This window comes from Electrophorus electricus, chromosome 19 (genome assembly GCF_013358815.1).
Source record: "Electrophorus electricus isolate fEleEle1 chromosome 19, fEleEle1.pri, whole genome shotgun sequence".
NCBI classification, from domain to species: Eukaryota; Metazoa; Chordata; class Actinopteri; order Gymnotiformes; family Gymnotidae; genus Electrophorus; species Electrophorus electricus.
The window spans coordinates 15,430,760-15,453,036 of NC_049553.1; the positions used below are offsets into that span (position 1 = coordinate 15,430,760).

Here is a 22,277-nt window from a genome sequence, read left to right on the forward strand (position 1 = left end):
TTTCAGGAATTTCAACAGGGACCATCTGCTAGGCTGCTGTTCATTCCAATTACCGTGAGGATCACTGAGAGGAATTCATTGTCCATCCTTCATAAACAATCATAGAACAGCCAGCTTCCAGTAGTCTGTGATGACATCAGTTTGTACAAAATCTCCTACAGATTTCCAGTCTGTTCAGTCCAGTATATGCAGTAACCAGTACTGTCCTATTTACAGTAAACACAATAGGCCTACTTTAAACATTTTTATCCCAATTTTCTGAAATTGACTTACAATTTACATGTAGACTAACCTATGTTAATTAAATACATTTTGATATAAGTATTCCATTATACATTTGTTGAACACATAGGCTACTTATAATTTGTATCATAATGCACATCAAAGCAGTTTATCTTGTATTGGTGTGAGTGTGAACCTCCTCTATCAAGCTGGTCAGCAGTGGACCTGCTGTTGATTTAAATTCTACTCTGCTCTAATGTGATGTAATCATTTTCAACCATACTTAAATACATTTATTCCACTGGTATTGAAAGTAAAACATGAAGCTTTTTTATATGAGGTGGTTTTATTCAACTAAACATGAATATAGTAATTTACCTGTGTAACAGAAAACAATAAATTCATAAACACAGCCCTATTTCAGTTATAATAATGTCAGCCTCATCCAAGCTAAAGCTTCACGTTGTAACGTGCACAGACCCGAGTCACTTTCGGGTTTGCACCAATCTCCATGGTTCGGTGTCTCCTCCCCTTTGTCTCCAGCTGTTCCTAGTTTGTCCATGATTGTAGTCCTATGAAAACCCTGTTCCTGCGTCTCTTGTTTGATGGTCATTGTTTCGGTAAAATGTGTTTCTGGCAAGACCCTGTTTGTCATAGATCCTCTACTCATATGTGTTTAGTTAGCTCTTGGTTTTCGTCACTCAGATGTGTTTAGTTGGCTCTCGTTTGTCGTCGCTCATATGTGTTTGGTTAGATATCGTTAGTCTTCGATCTTCGCTCACACGTTTAGTATTTTCCCATTTGTAAGGAAAACATGATGGAGAGAAGATACAAGACACAATCATCCAATTGAGTTTAGGCTGAAGACTGCTCAACCAAGCATCAAACAAAAATAATAATAAAATGTTACTTTAACTTATGCAACACAAAACAATAAATTTATAAATTGCAGCCCTATTTCAGTTATAATAATGCCAACATCATCCAAGATAAAGCTTCATGTTTAAAGTTAGAATAAAATGATTAATCCCCTTGCCCAAGCTAAGAACTGCTCTAATAAGCAGGTACAAGTGAAAGTGCAATTTGTAAGGAAAACATGTGTCTTGTATCTTCTCTCCATCAATCATCCAGTTGAGTTTAGACTGAAGACTCCTCCACCAAGCGCTGATCAATTCTGTCCATGGTGTTCTGCACCCACTTAAAGCCAGGGTCTGCACAGATGCGAAGCCCCTTCCTGATTGTAAATCTGAAGATAAGAGATGATGTGTTGATATATTTACATGCTGACATTTTCATTCATCTGAATTAATGATTCAGGATTCCAAACTAACTGTTTATATCAGCCCTAAACCCCATAATCAAAACACGGTCCTTATTGTGAAATAAATGCATTAATGAATGAATTTCTAAAAACTTACAATTATTACACAAAACCTAAGTGTGCAGAGTGCTGGGACCCCTACGATCATCTCTTACGGCTGTAGCGTAATTTGTAGACGGTGCCTTAACCCTCGTAGCTGTGACAGCAGTGTATTGAAAACATATTCTTTACATTTTATATGCCTCGATTTCTAACGTAAACAAGGCTGTATGTGATTGATGTAGTTGCCAACAATAATAATTAGCAAATATTAGTACTTTTGCCAACACCGTCTTAAAGCTACTGAAGGAAAAATTCCGACTATGCGAACGTGAAACAAACTTTCCCGCAGTTTATGACTTCGAGGTACCGTTTCAAACACAAACCTGTGTGAGAAAATGCTTGATGATTAAAACACTTTTAGTAAAAGAAACGAACCGCTATTGTAATTACCAGATATTGGTACATATATTATTAGGTATAGAGACTAATGCAGAAACAGATGCATTAGCAGTCTCCCAGCGAGGGAAAAGGTCTATGCCTCGTGCCGTTAACATGATAGTTGGCTTATTCAGTGTTTTAATAAACATGTCAGTCACTTAAATCAGACTTAAGTGCTTCCTTAAAGAGACATTTGGTGATAAACTCACTTCCAACGCCCATTACGTTCAACTGAAGGCACGCGACCAGCAGCAGACCCAGAACGAGAGCTCGAGCAAGGGCGCTCATGACTTCTGCTTCGCGTGAGATGACGGGCGATGAAAAAATCTGCAAACTGCAAACTTCAGTCGCCCTCACCAGTACGGGACGACACGTTGAGCTTGTCACGCAGCGGGGACGTCTGTAACAGGGACAAAACAAACCCGACTAGACCGCGTCTAAGTCAAGCGCGCAGATTTGTAGCATGTCAGTTGTTCGCCTAACATCTGACACATCTGTTGTAAATATAACTCAAACGCATGTCCTATAGGACCTACATCTTTTGAACTGCGTAATCAATCAACATCTGCCCAAACATACCTGTCGCGAATTTACGGCTTTATTAAACGTGTTTCTTTTCATTTTAATTTTATTTGAATCACAGCCAGATTACGTCACATCAGCTCCCATGTTCCGTTCATTTGTCCACTTAAGTCACGTGTCCACATACTGGGCTAAAACAGCTAAAGGGGACATTCGGCACAGCAAAGAAATGCGTTAGCCTTGGATTACGCGCACTTAGTCCAGCTTCAGTGCACCAGTGGTGGAATGTTGTGTTGAGGACAGAATCTTCCCCAACCCACCAGTAGCTCACACGGGGAACTCTTATATATATGACCGACACAAAGCTCCATCATCAGATGTACACCTGAGCTGATGAGACATAACCGACTCAAAGCTCCATCATCAGATCTACACATGAGCTAATGAGACATAACCGACTCAAAACTCCATCATCAGATGTACACCTGAGCTGATGAGACATAATGGACTCAAAGCTCTATCATCAGATTTACACCTGAGCTGATGAGACATAACCGACTCAAAGCTCTATCATCAGATCCACACATGAGCTGATGAGACCCATATCCCACCAGCATGAGCCCAGGCCCTATCCTGTGTCCATAGGGACCATAACATGAACCGTTAACATTATGTGACCGTTAGATGCAGCCACGTGCACCCAAGGAACTGTGTCGTATGGTGATGTCTGTGTGGTTGTGAAGACCCCAGTTACTGTTACCATTGCCAGTATCGTTGGTCCCAATTCCTTCCTACTTACTGTTTAGTGTTTTGATTATTGTCAGTGATTCTCAGACATTGTGTAGTGTTGTCCGACTCCTCAGTGGACAGTCCAGACTGCCAATAGAGTTCACTGTAGTGTTAAACACAGTGTACCCTAAATGTAGAGAGTAACCGATGTACACTACACACTGGTGAAAGGACCAGAGTGCACAGCGCTGTCCTACGGCAGGTGTTAGTGGTAGGATTGTTGTTCATAGGACTGGCGGTATAACAGACATGGTCAGCACTGCTGTTTCAGGTGAGCCAAAAACTAACAGTGACAGAATATTAATCTAACATGAACCAAAATGCATGAAGCTCATGTTCAAGAAATAAGCATTACAGTATTTCTCTCAATAGTTTTTATTGATGAAATGAGAACTTTGACGTAGCTGTAGTGCTAGGTATTATTAAAGTTACGATAAAATACATTTGAAAGTGTAAAACAGGCACAATGATGTACTTGTGTCGTCTAAATTCTGTCTGTTGTCTCCCTTCTGAGTACTCTGTGTAGTGTTTTATACTGAACTGTCTCTGTAGTGATTAATGACTGAGTAAACGAGAACACCATTCAGACACAGCCAGTGTTTTGTAGGTTAGCGCGTGTTTCGGGTGTAACCAATCATACTGTTTGCTGCTCCTGATTGGCTGGCTCCTGCTCACCACATCCTATTAAAGATGTGTGTCACTGGTCTGTAGTCTGCTGGCTGGATGCTGGGTTAAAATGTGGTTTGTCATTTTGGCTTGTGGTAAATGTGCCTGACCCATTTATCTGTTTGAAATTTACGTTTTGCTTTACCCCTTTTGGATTACATTAGCTGATTGTTAGTGATGAGCAGATAAAGTCCCGTGAAGCTTTTGAGGCTTCTTCCTGTATGAAGATCCAAGGTTTTGAAGCATTGAGAACTCAGTACCATCCAGTGGTGTTCGTGAGCACAGAACAACAAAGACTCCAACATGGAACTGAGTTTGATGCAGTGTGAATCCTCTATGCGTCTTAAGAGTCATGTACTGTAGCAGAATCACTTCTAATTCGACCATCAACCGAGAACCTGGATAAACTAACATGTTCTCATGCATTACGATTTCGGGACCTCTGTCTAGTATCTCATATACGCGTTAAACTAAATTGTGCCCACAATTTAATACATCGTGCACACAAATATAAACAGATACCGTGCCTTTTAAGGGCTCTGTAACCCTCCCAGTTAACGCACAGAAAAGCTTCCAGATTGCCAGTAGCGCCCCCTTGTGAACATTTTCTGTTAAACGTGAGAGAGTTACTGATTTACAGTCCAGGCTCATGGGGGTCCAGGTATGCACGTTCCGCATTTAAAAAATACAAAACCAAAGTAGCTACGTCAGAAATATACGAAATGTACTTTTCAGATTTTGTGCAGCAGATGGCGCACAGAAAAGCACGGCTATCTATCTATCTATCTATCTATCTATCTATCTATCTATCTATCTATCTATCTATCTATCTATCTATCTATCTATCTATCTATCTATCTATCATTCTGAGTTGGAATGACATTCTGAGTTGGAATGAATTTAGACTGAAGTACAGATGGTGTTGCTAAGATGCATTTGACTGCATACACCGATTGTCTTGATTTTCTGTTTGGGATATCAACACACACTCTGGATTTGGTTTCTGAAAGTACGCTTAGTTACAGTTTTGTTGAAGTCAGTGGTGCCTGACGGTGCTCCGGTAGATCTGGTGAGGGATCACCACTGCTGCATACAGGAGCGCCATCAACACTCCCGCACACAGGAGCGCCATCTCATAGCGCACTGCTACTCCCTGTCTGCCTCCTTTCTATTCTTTAATCTACACTTTAATCATAAAAGTCCGTTTCATACAAAACAAGAAACACAACAGGTTTTATTTGCTTTTATTTAACAAACACTACGTTTTATATTAAAATAATTGAAATAACAGTAATAAAAAGACCCAGACCATTTTAATGTGACTTATATAATGGCTCATCCATCCAGTACCAAAATGTATGTTCAAAGATTTTGCAGAACAATTCTACATCTGATTAAAGACATACACCTCATATACCTTTAATCAGAAACAGTCAGAAACAGTCATTAACATCGTAGTTGTTATGGTCTTGTTACTGTGCAAATTTAACAGCTGTAATGACTTTAGAAGAACTACGCAGTGTCGCATCATTAGTAAAGTGTCCAGAGGTAGAGCGTGAGTCGGAATGGTTTAGTTATCGCGTTTGTGCAACAATATAAACAGCTGAATGGCGTGAGTGTGTGCTAGTGGTGGGGTTTCCAGGTCGAAGTAGCAATGAATTACACAGATTACTATTGGTGTTCACCTTGAATGAGAAAGTGTGTGTGTGTGAAATGGACAGCATTTTAATTAGACGTAAATTTGAATGCACTTTTAATTTTAGCAATTCGTAAATTAATTTCACTGTATCCTTGATACCGGATTTGTTGTATTTAAAACACTAAAGTTATTGTATAAACTAAATATATTTTAGTACTATATTCTAATATAGTAAAGTGGCATAATTCGACCCCGCCCCCTGTCTCCGGCCCCCGCCTATTGGGTGGACACTCGTCTCCAGACGCAAGGTCATGCACCACTTTATTAGCTGCTATATTCCATCATGTTGATTATTTGGTCCATACTTTTAGAGTAGCTTGATCTTAACATTTTAATAATGTTAACGGAGCGTCTGGACTTTGTGATTCCTGAACAGTCGTGTTTATCGTAATAAAACAGTCGGCTCAGTAGCCTTCGGTGTCAAACTCCTCCAGCGAAATTGTTTTGGTCGCTGTTTGAATTACCTGCTGTGTGTGAATGAGCAGAATTGCCCAACAGTTTGAGAGTGGTGTGAGCACATCAGATTGTACAAAATCTCCTACAGATTTCCAGAGTCTGATCAGTCCAGTAAATGCACTAACCAATACTGTCCAGTTTAGAGTAAACACAATACTTTCAGCATTTTAATGTTGGTATAATTATCTGAAATTTTTCTGACTTATATTATATGTAGGCTAGTCTATCTTGATCAATGTTGACGTCAGTATTTTGTCATTTATTTGCACAACCTACATTTGTTGAAACATATTTGTAATTTGTATCATAATACATATCAAAGCATTTTGTATTGTGTCTGTGTTGTTTATCAGCCATTAAACTCATGTGACGTAACACGTTCAACCATATTTTTATGTTATTGAAAGTAAACACGAAGCTTTTTTAATATAAATGTGATTTTATTCAACCAAACACAGAAATAATAATAAAATGTTACTTTAACTTATGCGACACAAAACAATAAATTTATAAATTGCAGCCCTATTTCAGTTATAATAATGCCAACATCATCCGAACTAAAGCTTTATGTTTAAAGCTGAGTTAGAATAAAATGATGCCTCTACTTGCCCAAGCGAAGAACTGCTCTAATAAGTAGGTACAAGTGAAAGTGCAATTTGTAAGGAAAACATGGTGGAGAGAAGATACGAGACACAATCATCCATTTGGGTTTAGGTTGACATCTCCTCCACCAAGCGCTGATCAATTCTGTCCATGGCGTTCCGCACCCACTTAAAGCCAGGGTCTGCGCAGATGCGAAGCCCCTTCCTGGTTGTAAAACTGAAGATAAGAGATGATGCGTTGACATATTTACATGCTGACATTTTCGTTCATCCAAATTAATGATGCAGCATTCCAAATTAATGGTTTATATGAGCCCTAAACCCCATAATCAAAACACTGTCCTCATTGTTAAATAAATGCATTAACGAATGAATTTCTAAAAACTTACATGACTCCGGCTTTTGGACACTCCGGTCTCGTCATTCCATATGTTGTAATAGATCTTGCACGGATTGGTTTCTCAAAAAACTTAAAACAGCATTCCTTCGGTTCGTTTGCATCTATATGAAAGCATTCATTTGTTTAGATAATTTATGTTGAATGATATATTAGTGGCAAATATAAAAGTGTGGGTTAATGCTGTATTGCTGACTGGTTATAGAAATGTAGGCCATAAGAACTTGAGCTTGACTGTCTAATTTATGGGGGTGGGATTTCAAATTAGCATATATATTAGTACAGATATTATTAGATATAGAGACTAATGCAGAAACAGATGCATTAGCACAGTCTCCCAGCGAGGGAAAGGTTCTGTGCCTCGTGCCATTAACATGATATTTGGCTACTTATTCAGTGTTTTAAATAAACTTACATCAGAATTAAGTGCTTCCTTAAAGAGACATTGGGTGATAAACTTACTTTGGCCCATTACGCTCAACTGAAGACACGCGACCAGCAGCAGACCCAGAACGAGTGCTCGAGCAAGAGTGCTCATGACTTCAGCTTCAGGTGAGATGACGGGTGATGTGAAAAGATGTTGAGTGGTGAACTTGTACACTGCACTCGGTGAGTGGCGAACTTCACTTTTATGTTTAATGAGCGGATGGGGTGGGGGGCGGTTTGTGTAAGGGGGCAGCTCGTGGGCGACGGTATGTTCCACTTCTCTAAAAGAGAGAGAGAAAAGATGCCTGTTCTACAGGAAACTGTGGTTTTAACCCAAACGCTGGCGAGAAAACACTCAGAAACGCAGAATATTTCTCATTACATGAGCTCACATGTCCAAGCAAATGTTAAAACAGTTTATGTCAAACACAAAAATGAATCAGTACAGCTTTACATAAAACAAGTTTCTTACATTACAAACTCTGTGCAGTGTGTTCCCTGCGTGAAGGTAACTAGGCCCCGTACAAATACCAGTTTACAGCATTGGAAATTAAATCAAACAAATATAAAACAGAAGCAATAAATAATGTCGTTGGGCTGACTAGTATAGCACACTTCATTATTACTGTACCAGTGTTTGTACTGAGATGATGTCATGGTGAACAGCAGCGTTAGGTCAGTTAATACTGTGTGCAGGACAGATGTGTGAAGGCTTTTATTCTTTCTCTCGCTTGAAGAAAAAACCTAAAACACCACACATTTGAACTGGGGAAGGTAGTAACAGACATGCATGGATTAACTTCACGAGGTTTCACACCGTTAGTGTGATCCTCAACGGTTTATGCAGATGGACAGGCATGCACAAAAGTGCAACATTTCGTGACCCCTAAAAGTAAATTTTCTTGTCTTTGAATGGAGTGAAAAACTAATTTATAATAAACAAAAACATTTTACACATTTTTAAAACTTATGCAATGCACTTTGAAACTATTAAATAAATGCCAGTAAGAGATATGTTATTGAAACATGAAACAAATGATCTGAGATGTTGCAGAGAGAGAGAGAGAGAGAGAGAGAGAGAGAGAGAGAGAGAGAGAGAGAGAGAGAGAGAAAAAGACTAACCACAGTGCAGTTGTGTGCTGCTCTCCGTAGTCCTGGCTGTGGTCAGCATGGACGGGGGAGAGGCGGGCCCTGTAGTCTGATGAGTGTGTTAATCTGCAACTCTGCACTCTGCACATAGGTTTCACATCTCCAAGATGACTGAGCATGAGCTCAGAGTCAGAAACAGCTTCAGGTAACGCAGGTGGAGAAGCACGAGAAATCGGTAAGAAACCCGTGAAACAGCTACTGTGCAAAACACTTAACAACCAGCTGGTCGACATCAGATCAACCTTAAACAAGTACAAACATATAGAAATTCCAGGAATAATCTTATGTACAAAGTGCAAATTAAAGCCAATTAATCTGGTTGTAAGGAGGCAGAGTTTGACCTGAGTGGTTTAAATTAGACAGACTGACATCTCTGTGGTGAATAGACATTTTAATGAGACAAGTATAGTGAACAGTTTAGGACACCATTTCTCTGGACTAGTCCGAGTACTGGTCCAGTCACCCTCAGATCTACGAGTGCCATCGACACATCCGGTGGGTGTGGCTCATTTCAGAAGAGTCTGTTATGGTTGAAAATAACCGTAACGGCTGTGCAAAACTCTCTCCAAGCACAGTCGATTCAGAGAAGCCATGCAACTCAGCCCTTCAACCAAACAGGAGGAACTCCAGAGCAAGTATTGCTTTCAGTGTGTGGACCACAAAACTGGCTGAAGTGGGTGCTATTCCAACACAAGAGCATCAACAAATCAGCAGGACACCAACCCAGGCAATTACACTGAGTGTGTGTGGACCAGGTTCATAACAGCACTGCTAATGAGGGTCATTCTGGTTTTGAATGTGAAAGGGTCTACAAGTGCCACTAAGATGAACACAAAATGTATTTAGCTTCTGCTGTCAGACTGCAGTCATCAAGGGCAATCACAAAAAGGTCTGGAGTTGTTCTGTCCAGTTCAGTTCCTAGTGCAGTACTGGAGGCCTCCAGGACCTGAGAGAGACATGGCTGATGGTTGTCCTCTCCAGGCTATGTCGGGGCCATCTTTAGAATCAGTCCCAAGATCCACTCACACCACAGCCACCGTGTGAAAACCAACTACACTGAAAGTGACATGGAGACAGCGAGTGGAGACGGTGCTTCAGGGAGCTGGGCTCTTCAACACTTTAACCATTGTGGCTATCACTGTGGAACAAGGCAGCAGACGCAGCGCCTACCAACCTCACTCTCGCTCTCCCTCCACCACGTCTCACATCCTGCTCCCCTCCATCTGTGGCTCAGCAGAACACAGTCACACTCTGGGAGACACTCACAGCCTACCTGCTCACAAGAGTGCACGCTTGTGGATAGAGAACAGCAACAGTGAGACTGAGAGAGGGGGAGAAAAAGGGATGAATGGAGAGGAAGAGAGAGATTCTCACAAAAACAGAGAGAGAGAGAGCGAGAGAGAGAGAGAGAGAGAGAGGGGCGAACAGGATGGGAGGGCAGTAGATGAGATGAAGGAGGCTTTAGGAGTGAATGCTGCGTGATGTTAGATGTCAGAAGGGCTACATGGCTGGTGGTGATCAGCTCCATACAGAACACAGAGACTCCGGCAGTACAGCAATGACTCCAGCAGGACAGCGATGACAGAGGTGTGAATACACCAACACCACCAAAGTGTGCACTCGTTTACTCTGGCCTTACCAAGTGTGTACTCGTTTACTCTGGACTTACAGACAAAGTGCATATTCATTCACTCAGCTCTTATAGAGAGACAAAGTGTCTCTACAACACACAAAGCCTTAAAAATGTGCCTATACGTACACACACACACACACACACACCTCCCAAAAAACCTTAATTTATTTCACACAGACACATATAACCACAGAAATACACACATAATTATAGCCACGCACTCAGCCAGGCTGTAGTCGGGGGTGTTAAGCAGGGTTTCCTGAGTCATGGGTGTGGACCACAAGCTGCTCATTACACTTCACAGTTTGACACTTTAGCCTTAAACAAAAGCATCAAGTTTATTTTAATGGGTTACTTGAACTGGACCCAAATTCCTCAGAAAGGACAGACTCAAATTCACCCTTATGCCTCAAATTCACTCAAATTCACCCTCATCACTCAAATTCACCATTATCCTTCATCCTTAGGACATTTATTAACAAAGATGTCCTTGATGGGCATGTTGAATGCTCAGAAGGTTTTCACAAAGATGACAGCAGGCATCATCAGAGCCTTCTCTGCACCCAGGTCATCACCTCCACACCCTGCTGCCCTCTGGATAGGGCTGTGGGTCTGTCAGGACACGCGTTGGGGTCCTAAACAACTTCTACTCCAGTACCATCAAAGAACTGAACCCCAAACAAATGTTTCTGTCCAACTGACGGCCACATCACACACTCACCATCCACCCACTGTTCCTCCATCCACTACTCCACCCATTTGCCAGCACACAACTGAATGTTAACGTGCAGTAATGACCCTGTTCACTGATCACAAGCATATAATACAATATGTGCAATATTTCTGTCCTCTTTGTAAATGCATACTTAAAATTTTATACTTAAGAAAAAGTTTATTATGTAAATGTATAGCACTTTCAGGCACCACACGTTAAATTTCATTTTAATTAAATTAAGTTAAATTTCATTGCTCTGCAATGACAATACAGCTGTCTAGTCCAGTCCAGTCCAGAACCAGCCAGTACCTTTATAAACTGCCACTATGTTTGGATCCAGAGTAAAAAGTTTCTGGGAGTATCTGAACACTTCAGTAGCAGGACGGCAGGGTAACAGAAAGTTTCTCACTAGTCATCGCTTTACTGTGTGGGAGTGGAATTACACCAGTGTTCTACCGCAACACATACTGAATACATTAATGATATGTAGCTGATGCTTTTACTCAAAGCAACTTGCAAATTGGGTTAAGGGACTTGCTCAGGGGTCCAACAGTGGCAACATGGTGGTGGTGGGGCTTGAACTGACAACCTTCTGATTACTAGTCAAGTACCTTAACCACAGAGCTAAAACACACACACACACACACACACACACACACACACACACACACACACACACACACACACACACACACACACACACACACACACACACACACACACACACACACACACACACACACACACCTTCAGTCTTAACAAAATCCTGATACAAACACAAAACAGCAAATATTACACCCTCACACATGTGCTCTCTGCTCTGTGACACACACGCTCACACATGATCATAAATAAATAATTTCCTAGTAAACTGACAGCATGCAAAAGCAAGAAAAAGTGACACATGGCAAAAGCTGTTTCAGAACACACACACACCCCCCAACCTTTTAAATGATGTGCTAACCACATTAAGTAGGCGAGAAGCTTCCAGAAACCTCTACACTTCCCCCTCACAAAACCAGCAGCATATTATCAGCATCTTCACATTTATTAGTAGAAATTAAATAATTTCTGAAAGTCTATTAAAGAATTAAAACATTTTTTGTAAAAAACAAACAACCCAAAAATATTTGTAAGGCTTTTCTTTTTTTCTTTTCTTTGATGTTCAGGGTTGTGGAAACGATACCATGCTGCACACCCTACCAGTCGAGAGTCACCCCTCCTCTTTAACACTTTTTTACATTTTACAAAAACAATGAAATAACATGGATGTAATTATGTTAAACCAGAATTGACCGTGTTAGATTTTACATTCCTCAAAGTCACCACCCTTTACTGCGAGGACACTCTTGGCGTTACCATGATGGCAGCTCTGCACGCTGTTGGAGTTACCGTGACGACAGCTCTGCACGCTGTTGGCGTTCCCTGAACCAGCTTCATCAGGCATATGTTTGATTTGGAAATCAATTCATATAAAGGCTGTCAACATCCACCATTTATATTTATGTCAAAAACAAATGCCTTAAGAGCATAAAATACATACATACAACCATTAAGGAGTGTCCAAACTTTTAAACTGTACTATTTGAATTAAACATCTTATTCACACTAACCACATTAAGATAAAGTTGCTTAATACAGAAACCGCTCAGAAAGATAAAGTTCCTAATCTCACTTCCACATCTGAAACATGTAATACATCCTCTCTATGGTAATTACCAGAAAAACCACAGCATTCTGTCAAACGTTAATTAACATAATAAAGAGGAATGAAGAGTGAGAGTAATGGAGTTGTTGGCATTGATGTCTTCTCTCCTAACCAACACACGGTTCTCCTGCTACCATGACAACATGCTGTACATTAATGAGTCTAGGCGTCCAGTACATTAATGAGTCCAAAACAAACCTCACATTAAGGAAATCTCTTCCACCCGTTACAGACGTGCTAATGATTCATATGTAGCAAATACCTGGAAACTGGCATGTTATAACCCATGCAAAAACAGTTCAATATAAACTGACTTCGCAATCAGTTAATATACAATATGAATATAAAATGTACAATATGATTTATATATATATATATATATATATATATATATACATATATATATATATATATATATATATATATATATATATATGTATGTATGTATATATGTCATATAGAACTATTATATAGAACAGTTCTATAATATATAATCTATAATAAATAATATGAACGTGTTAATATAAGGTTTATATAATGAATATCAGTATGTCAGTATATGTTACATTTATAAATTAATAAATGTGTTTAATATTATATCAAACAGTTCTATATAATATATAATACAATATAATAAAAACCCAATATAAATATTATAAAAAAATAATATACAATACATAATATGAATGTGTTAATATAACAAATGTTAATATGAATATCAGTATGTGTTTTATTTACATATTAATAAATGTATTATTAATATTAATAAATGACTATCACAAATCTAAATTGTTCAAATGATTCTAACAATAAATGATTCTGCAGCTTGGACACACACACACACACACACACACACACACACACACACACACACTCTCACATTCTCTGAAGAAAGGTGATGTGTGTCATTTTAGAGCTGGTGAGCTCTCAGGAAGCAATGGTTCTTGCTGAAACAGCAGATATGCCAACACCTCCACCCAAACACCACCCTCATTTAGAAATCTCACCTCCAGCCAAACAGTTATGTTATAAACAGTTAAATAATACAGCTTAGTTCTTATAAAGTGAGAAAATCTGCGAAATGCATACACGCATGCGCACTCGCACACACACGTGATGACTTGCCTTCATTGCCCGTTTCTGAATTAGGTCCTAAAGCTGAACGCGGCTGATACTCATACTGAGTCATGAAATAACACCATGGACCCGCCAACCCCAGCCAGCAGGACTGAGACACACAGCTAGGCCTGAGTGTGTGTGTGTGTGTGTGCACAGGGGTGTGTGTGGGTCTCACAAGGCTATGGTCCATTCTGTAGAAGGGGCCTGAGTGTGTGTGTGTGCAGGGGTGTGTGTGTGGGTCTCACAAGGCTATGGTCCACTCTGTAGAAGGAGCCTGAGTGTGTGTGTGTGTGTGGGTCTCACAAGGCTATGGTCCACTCTGTAGAAGGGGCCTGAGTGTGTGTGTGTGTGTGTGTGTGTGTGTGTGTGTGTGTGTGTGTGTGTGTGTGTGTAGGGGTGTGTGCGTGGGTCTCACAAGGCTATGGTCCACTCTGTAGAAGGCCATCTGGCAGGGTTTGTTCAGCAGATTGGCAAAAGCAATGAAGGTCTCAGCAGTGTCCATGTTCAAGATCAGCACTGCTGCAATGAAGGACATACCCTGAACCTGCACACACACCGACACAGAGACAAAAAAGAGCCCACATGTGAATCAGGGAGAGTCACTCAGAAGGAGGCACTGTACACCTGCAGAGCTAAATATTGATTTTTATCTTAATTAATTGTATCTTCTTCCTTATGATCCTTATGATATATTCTGTAATGTCAATTAAGGCGAACTCCAATTACATCACACATCTAACTGAAGTTGGCCAATCGAGTGCTTCTGCTTCTAAGCCCCACCCCCTCCGAGCCCTTAACATGCACTTGCGCGCACACACACACACACGCTCACACACACACACACACACACACACACACACACACACACAGCTGTAGTGAGCGTAAAGGGACACTGATGTTGTCTGTAAGTGACCTCAGAATAACACACCAAACACAAGCTCTCTGCAGGGCTGTGCCATCAGTTCTGCACTAACGCAATGAATCACACTGAATGTACACACACGAGCTACGTGAGGCACGCGGTCTAGGCAGAATATTTGTAAACAGGAAGAAGCGGTGGGGTCAAATGCTCATATAGATTTTCACACAAACACACACACACACACACAGTCATACACACACACATACATCACGGTATTCCCAGACTGACCACCTAGTCATCACGGTATTCCCAGACTGACCACAGCTTTTACGTTTCCATGACAATGACAGGAAGAATACGTCTTCAATTCCATAATGACATACATGCAAATGACTCTAAAGACTGTGTACATCTTTCTACTGCTCTCTCTCTCACACACACACAAACACACACAACACACACACACACACACACACACACACACACACACACACACACACACACACACCTTCAGTCTTAACAAAATCCTGATACAAACACAAAACAGCAAATATTATACCCTCACACATGTGCTCTCTGCTCTGTGACACACACGCTCACACATGATCATAAATAAATAATTTCCTAGTAAACTGACAGCATGCAAAAGCAAGAAAAAGTGACACATGGCAAAAGCTGTTTCAGAACACACACACACACACACACACACACACACACACACACACACGCGCACACACACACACACACACGCACACACACACACACACGCGCACACACACACACACGCGCACACACACACACACCCCCCAACCTTTTAAATGATGTGCTAACCACATTAAGTAGGCGAGAAGCTTCCAGAAACCTCTACACTTCCCCCTCACAAAACCAGCAGCATATTATCAGCATCTTCACATTTATTAGTAGAAATTAAATAATTTCTGAAAGTCTATTAAAGAATTAAAACATTTTTTGTAAAAAACAAACAACCCAAAAATATTTGTAAGGCTTTTCTTTTTTTCTTTTCTTTGATGTTCAGGGTTGTGGAAACGATACCATGCTGCACACCCTACCAGTCGAGTCACCCCTCCTCTTTAACACTTTTTTACATTTTACAAAAACAATGAAATAACATGGATGCAATTATGTTAAACCAGAATTGACCGTGTTAGATTTTACATTCCTCAAAGTCACCACCCTTTACTGCGAGGACACTCTTGGCGTTACCGTGGCAGCTCTGCACGCTGTTGGAGTTACCGTGACGACAGCTCTGCACGCTGTTGGCGTTCCCTGAACCAGCTTCATCAGGCATATGTTTGATTTGGAAATCAATTCATATAAAGGCTGTCAACATCCACCATTTATATTTATGTCAAAAACAAATGCCTTAAGAGCATAAAATACATACATACAACCATTAAGGAGTGTCCAAACTTTTAAACTGTACTATTTGAATTAAAAAGCTTATTCACACTAACCACATTAAGATAAAGTTGCTTAATACCATTGAGATTTACAGAAACCGCTCAGAAAGATAAAGTTCCTAATCTCACTTCCACATCTGAAACATGTAATACATCCTCTCTATGGCAATTACCAGAAAAACCACAGCATTCTGTCATACGTTAATGAACATAATAAAGAGGAATGAAGAGTGAGAGTAATGGAGTTGTTGGCATTGATGTCTTCTCTCCTAACCAACACACGGTTCTCCTGCTACCATGACAACATGCTGTACATTAATGAGTCTAGGCGTCCAGTACATTAATGAGTCCAAAACAAACCTCACATTAAGGAAATCTCTTCCACACGTTACAGACGTGCTAATGATTCATATGTAGCAAATACCTGGAAACTGGCATGTTATAACCCATGCAAAAACAGTTCAATATAAACTGACTTCGCAATCAGTTAATATACAATATGAATATAAAATGTACAATATGATTTATATATATATATATATATATATATATATGTATGTATGTATATATGTCATATAGAACTATTATATAGAACAGTTCTATAATATATAATCTATAATAAATAATATGAACGTGTTAATATAAGGTTTATATACTGAATATCAGTATGTCAGTATATGTTACATTTATAAATTAATAAATGTGTTTAATATTATATCAAACAGTTCTATATAATATATAATACAATATAATAAAAACCCAATATAAATATTATAAAAAAATAATATACAATACATAATATGAATGTGTTAATATAACAAATGTTAATATGAATATCAGTATGTGTTTTATTTACATATTAATAAATGTATTATTAATATTAATAAATGACTATCACAAATCTAAAATGTTCAAATGATTCTAACAATAAATGATTCTGCAGCTTGGACACACACACACTCTCATTCTCTGAAGAAAGGTGATGTGTGTCATTTTAGAGCTGGTGAGCTCTCAGGAAGCAATGGTTCTTGCTGAAACAGCAGATATGCCAACACCTCCACCCAAACACCACCCTCATTTAGAAATCTCACCTCCAGCCAAACAGTTATGTTATAAACAGTTAAATAATACAGCTTAGTTCTTATAAAGTGAGAAAATCTGTGAAATGCATACACGCATGCGCACTCGCACACACACGTGATGACTTGCCTTCATTGCCATTTCTGAATTAGGTCCTAAAGCTGAACGCGGCTGATACTCATACTGAGTCATGAAATAACACCATGGACCCGCCAACCCCAGCCAGCAGGACTGAGACACACAGCTAGGCCTGAGTGTGTGTGTGTGTGTGCACAGGGGTGTGTGTGGGTCTCACAAGGCTATGGTCCACTCTGTAGAAGGGGCCTGAGTGTGTGTGTGGGGGGGGGGGGGGGGGATCTCACAAGGCTATGGTCCACTCTGTAAAAAGGGCCTGAGTGTGTGTGTGTGTGTGGGTCTCACAAGGCTATGGTCCACTCTGTAAAAGGGGCCTGAGTGTGTGTGTGTGTGTGGGTCTCACAAGGCTATGGTCCACTGTGTAGAAGGGGCCTGAGTGTGTGTGTGTGTGTGTGTGGGTCTCACAAGGCTATGGTCCACTCTGTAGAAGGGGCCTGAGTGAGTGAGAGTGAGTGTGTGTGTGTGTGTGTGTGTGTGTGTGTGTGTGTGTGTGTGTGTGTGTGTCTCACAAGGCTATGGTCCACTCTGTAGAAGGCCATCTGGCAGGGTTTGTTCAGCAGATTGGCAAAAGCAATGAAGGTCTCAGCAGTGTCCATGTTCAAGATCAGCACTGCTGCAATGAAGGACATACCCTGAACCTGCACACACACCGACACAGAGACAAAAAAGAGCCCACATGTGAATCAGGGAGAGTCACTCAGAAGGAGGCACTGTACACCTGCAGAGCTAAATATTGATTTTTATCTTAATTAATTGTATCTTCTTCCTTATGATATATTCTGTAATGTCAATTAAGGCGAACTCCAATTACATCACACACCTAACTGAACTTGGCCAATCGAGTGCTTCTGCTTCTAAGCCCCACCCCCTCCGAGCCCTTAACATGCACTTGCGCGCACACACACACACACACACACACACACACAGCTGTAGTGAGCGTAAAGGGACACTGATGTTGTCTGTAAGTGACCTCAGAATAACACATCAAACACAAGCTCTCTGCAGGGCTGTGCCATCAGTTCTGCACTAACGCAATGAATCACACTGAATGTACACACACGAGCTACGTGAGGCACGCGGTCTAGGCAGAATATTTGTAAACAGGAAGAAGCGGTGGGGTCAAATGCTCATATAGATTTTCACACAAACACACACACACACACACACAGTCATACACACACATACATCACGGTATTCCCAGACTGACCACATCGTCATCACGGTATTCCCAGACTGACCACAGCTTTTACGTTTCCATGACAATGACAGGAAGAATACGTCTTCAATTCCATAATGACATACATGCAAATGACTCTAAAGACTGTGTACATCTTTCTACTGCTCTCTCTCTCACACACACACAAACACACACAACACACACACACACACACACACACACACACACACACACACACACACACAAAGCCCTCTTCAGTCTAAAAAAAGTCCTGATTTCCAGTGTACAAGGAAGGAGGAGGAGAGTTAAATGTTACTTATCATTATTTGTGCACACACACACACACCCCCACAAACACAAAACAGCAAATATTAGATCCCTTACACAACCCCGGGCAACAACTGGAAAATATTTAACAACACGAGGCCAAAATCAGAAGAGTGATACTACACACAAATCGAAATAAATCCAAAAAGCTTATATATATATATGAAAGGAATACACCTACTGTATATGTATATATAAATGTACCTGTGTTAGACTAATGCTAAAACTATACTAACAATAATTTATCAGTATTTTTTAACAGTAATTCTATTTCTTAACTGCAAGATTCACTTGCAAATTAATTTCTCCGGTGAAGCTCTGAGGTGGAAGTTCATTTCCTTCCTGAACAGTGTGAGTCTGCACATGTGACAGGCAGCAGAAGACCTCAGCGCCCAGGAGAGAGCAGCACCTGAAACTCAAAACCCCACACACCCAAGGGGGAGAACATGAGACATTCCACAGCAGAGGACAAAGTAGATGTTACCGTGGAGACTCCAGTAGAGACCACGGACCGACAGGCTGCTGGGGAGGGGCTGGTGGTTGCTACGGGAGACGATGGAATGGCTAGAACAGAAATGCCCACCTCCACCATCACCACCACCCTGCTAGAGGACGAAGGAAAGAGTGGAGTCAATGTTGAGGAAGAGGAGGTAGAGGAAGGGCCTCTGCAACCCACGGCAGACCAGCTGGAGGTGGAGCAAACCACAGCAGACCAGCCAGAGGTGGAGCAAACCACGGCAGACCAGCTGGAGGCAGAGCAAACCACAGCAGACCAGCTGGAGGTGGAGCAAACCACAGCAGACCAGCTGGATGTGGAGCAAACCACGGCAGACCAGCTGGAGGTGGAGCAAACCACAGCAGGACAGCTGGAGGTGGAGCAAACCACAGCAGACCAGCTGGAGGCGGAGCAAACCACAGCAGACCAGCCAGAGGTGGAGCAAACCACAGCAGACCAGCTGGAGACGGAGCAAACCACAGCAGACCAGCTGGAGACGGAGCAAACCACAGCAGACCAGCTGGAGGTGGCGCAAACCACAGCAGACCAGCTGGAGGCGGAGCAAACCACAGCAGACCAGCTGGAGGTGGCGCAAATCATGGCAGACCAGCTGGAGGTGGCGCAAACCACAGCAGACCAGCTGAAGGCGAAGCAAACAATGGCAGGACAGCTGGAGGCAGAGCAGATGAAACCTCTACATGACCTGCAGGCAGAAAGGGACAAACTCAGCCTGCGGAACAGCCAGCTACTACTACAACTGCTCCACCACATCTGCAGAAAGGCACCAAACGAGCCTCATGCACTACACGGGACCACTGACATCTCTGAGCTGGAGCAGCGCTACCTGAAGCTCCTGGACACCGTCGAGAACCTGGCGAGGCAGCATTGCAGTGACTCAGAACTGCACCTGCAGCAGGCCATAGATCTGCACCAGCAGAGCCAAGAAAAGGTGGAGCAGGTGGAGCGGGAGTGGAAGGCCTGGGCGGAGGCCAGGTGTGAGGCGACCGTCGCAACCCTCAGCCGCACGCTAGGCAGACGGACAGCCCTGGCCCAGGCCGAGAGGCTTGGAGAGGCCATGCAGAAAGGCGAGGATGACCTCGCCGCTGAAACATGAGGCTCAAGATACACGTACAGAAGATGGAGGCCACGCTGAAGGAGAAGGACGAGGGGATAAACCTGACGCTGGACGAGGGGATAAACCTGATTGACTTCGAGCAGCTGAAGATTGAGAATCACACCTACAGCAAGAAGATTGAGGAACGCGACGAGGAACTCCTCAAACTCAGGAAGAAGATCTCCAGCACCCTGCAAGTGTGGCATTCCCAGCAGCTCTTATTTCAGAACAGAATGAAACTTATTCTAAACAGGAAGTACTTATTTGAAGTCATACAGTCACTAGTCTGAACCTATAAGATCATTGTAGGGTCTGATTATGGCAAGTTTTCAGTCAGCAGTGAAGCTGTGTACTATGAGGAAACTCCCTCCATCTCTGGAGAGGCCTGAAAAAAAAACACGTCTGATAGGGTCTGATATGATTAGCCTTCAGTCATAAACTCTAGTCAGTCATAAACTCTGGTCTAGGGAGTAGGGAGTAGGGGGTAGAGAGTAGGAGGTATGGAGTGGGGAGTAGGGAATGGGGAGTAGGAGTAGGGAGTAGGGAATGGGGAGTAGGAGTAGGAGTAGGGGTAGGGAGTGGGGAGTAGGAGTAGGGGTAGGGAGTGGGGAGTAGGGAATGGGGAGTAGGAGTAGGAGTAGGGGTAGGGAGTGGGGAGTAGGGAATGGGGAGTAGGAGTAGGGGTAGGGAGTGGGGAGTAGGGAATGGGGAGTAGGAGTAGGGGTAGGGAGTGGGGAGTAGGGAATGGGGAGTAGGAGTAGGAGTAGGGGTAGGGAGTGGGGAGTAGGGAATGGGGAGTAGGAGTAGGGGTAGGGAGTGGGGAGTAGGGAATGGGGAGTAGGAGTAGGAGTAGGAGTAGGGGTAGGGAGTGGTTTGGGGTTCAGCTACAGTGTTGTGTGCCTCCACTCTCAGGTGCTGAGCCACGTGAAGGAGAAGCTTCAGTTTGTGCAGGTGGAGAATCAGGCCAAGCGGGACCGGCTGGTGCAGGCGCAGGTGGTGGTGGATCAGGGGAGGGACATTCTCACACGGACCAAGCAGGCAAGAGACGCGCTGCGTGCAGACAACCTGCGGTTGCGCCGGCGCTGCAGCCTGCTGGGAAATGCCACGCTGCTCCGAGACTTTGAGGAGAAGGTGGACGCATACAAAGTCCTGGAGGAGCAACTGGAGATGTTGAAGAGACGACATGCAGAGCTCAGTGTCAGAGGGGCAGGGGTGCGGAGAAAGGTGGAGAAGGGCAGAGCACTGACACACACACACTGACACACATACATACTTATCCAAACACAGACACAGACACACAAATACTCACACACACTCTCATTCACACACACTCACCTACTGACAAACACATACACACACATTTGCATTTTACATTTATGGCATTTGGGCAGACGAAGCGATTTACAAAAGTGCTTTGTCATTTACTCATAGAATACATTCTAGCCAGTACAGTAGGTTAGAGTTCAAGATACCATTGAAACACACACGCACACACTCTCTCTCTCACACCTTACACACACAGGTATTAAGCCACTACGAGCTGTCAACACAGCTACAGTGGATCTATTCAGCATCACAGATTCTCCGAGTCTCTGGTACTGATAAGGCACAGAACTTCTTCCAGCACATGTTTCCCGTTCATCATCAGACTGCATCCTGTGTGCACAGGGACATCTACCTGCTGGCACAGTGATTCCCTGAGATGTCACATTGAGTCAAGCATGAATTTTAAGTAAAAGAATCAGGCAGATGCGCTAATCA

The 22,277-nt window shown here is 42.2% G+C and overlaps 1 protein-coding gene and 2 long non-coding RNA genes across 3 annotated transcripts; 1 reads left to right on the plus strand and 2 right to left on the minus strand.

Annotated features, from left to right (window-relative positions):
• Nucleotides 1–1,372: 1,372 nt before the first annotated feature.
• LOC118240093 lies at nucleotides 1,373–2,686 on the minus strand. The gene is made up of 3 exons (XR_004775267.1): nucleotides 2,603–2,686; nucleotides 2,233–2,423; nucleotides 1,373–1,468 (listed from the first exon to the last, which is right to left on the minus strand). It is a non-coding gene; the product is annotated as an uncharacterized LOC118240093 (long non-coding RNA).
• A 4,479-nt stretch (nucleotides 2,687–7,165) lies between these two features.
• Nucleotides 7,166–8,822, minus strand: LOC118240092. The gene is made up of 4 exons (XR_004775266.1): nucleotides 8,703–8,822; nucleotides 8,212–8,324; nucleotides 7,617–7,861; nucleotides 7,166–7,258 (listed from the first exon to the last, which is right to left on the minus strand). It is a non-coding gene; the product is annotated as an uncharacterized LOC118240092 (long non-coding RNA).
• Nucleotides 8,823–19,352: 10,530 nt separating this feature from the next.
• On the plus strand, nucleotides 19,353–21,830 carry LOC118240139 (coiled-coil domain-containing protein 96-like). Its single transcript, XM_035520011.1, is given in 4 exon segments — nucleotides 19,353–19,658; nucleotides 19,959–20,505; nucleotides 20,508–20,713; nucleotides 21,429–21,830. Coding segments are annotated over 4 exon segments (1,407 nt in total). The 3' UTR covers nucleotides 21,777–21,830.
• Nucleotides 21,831–22,277: the final 447 nt, after the last annotated feature.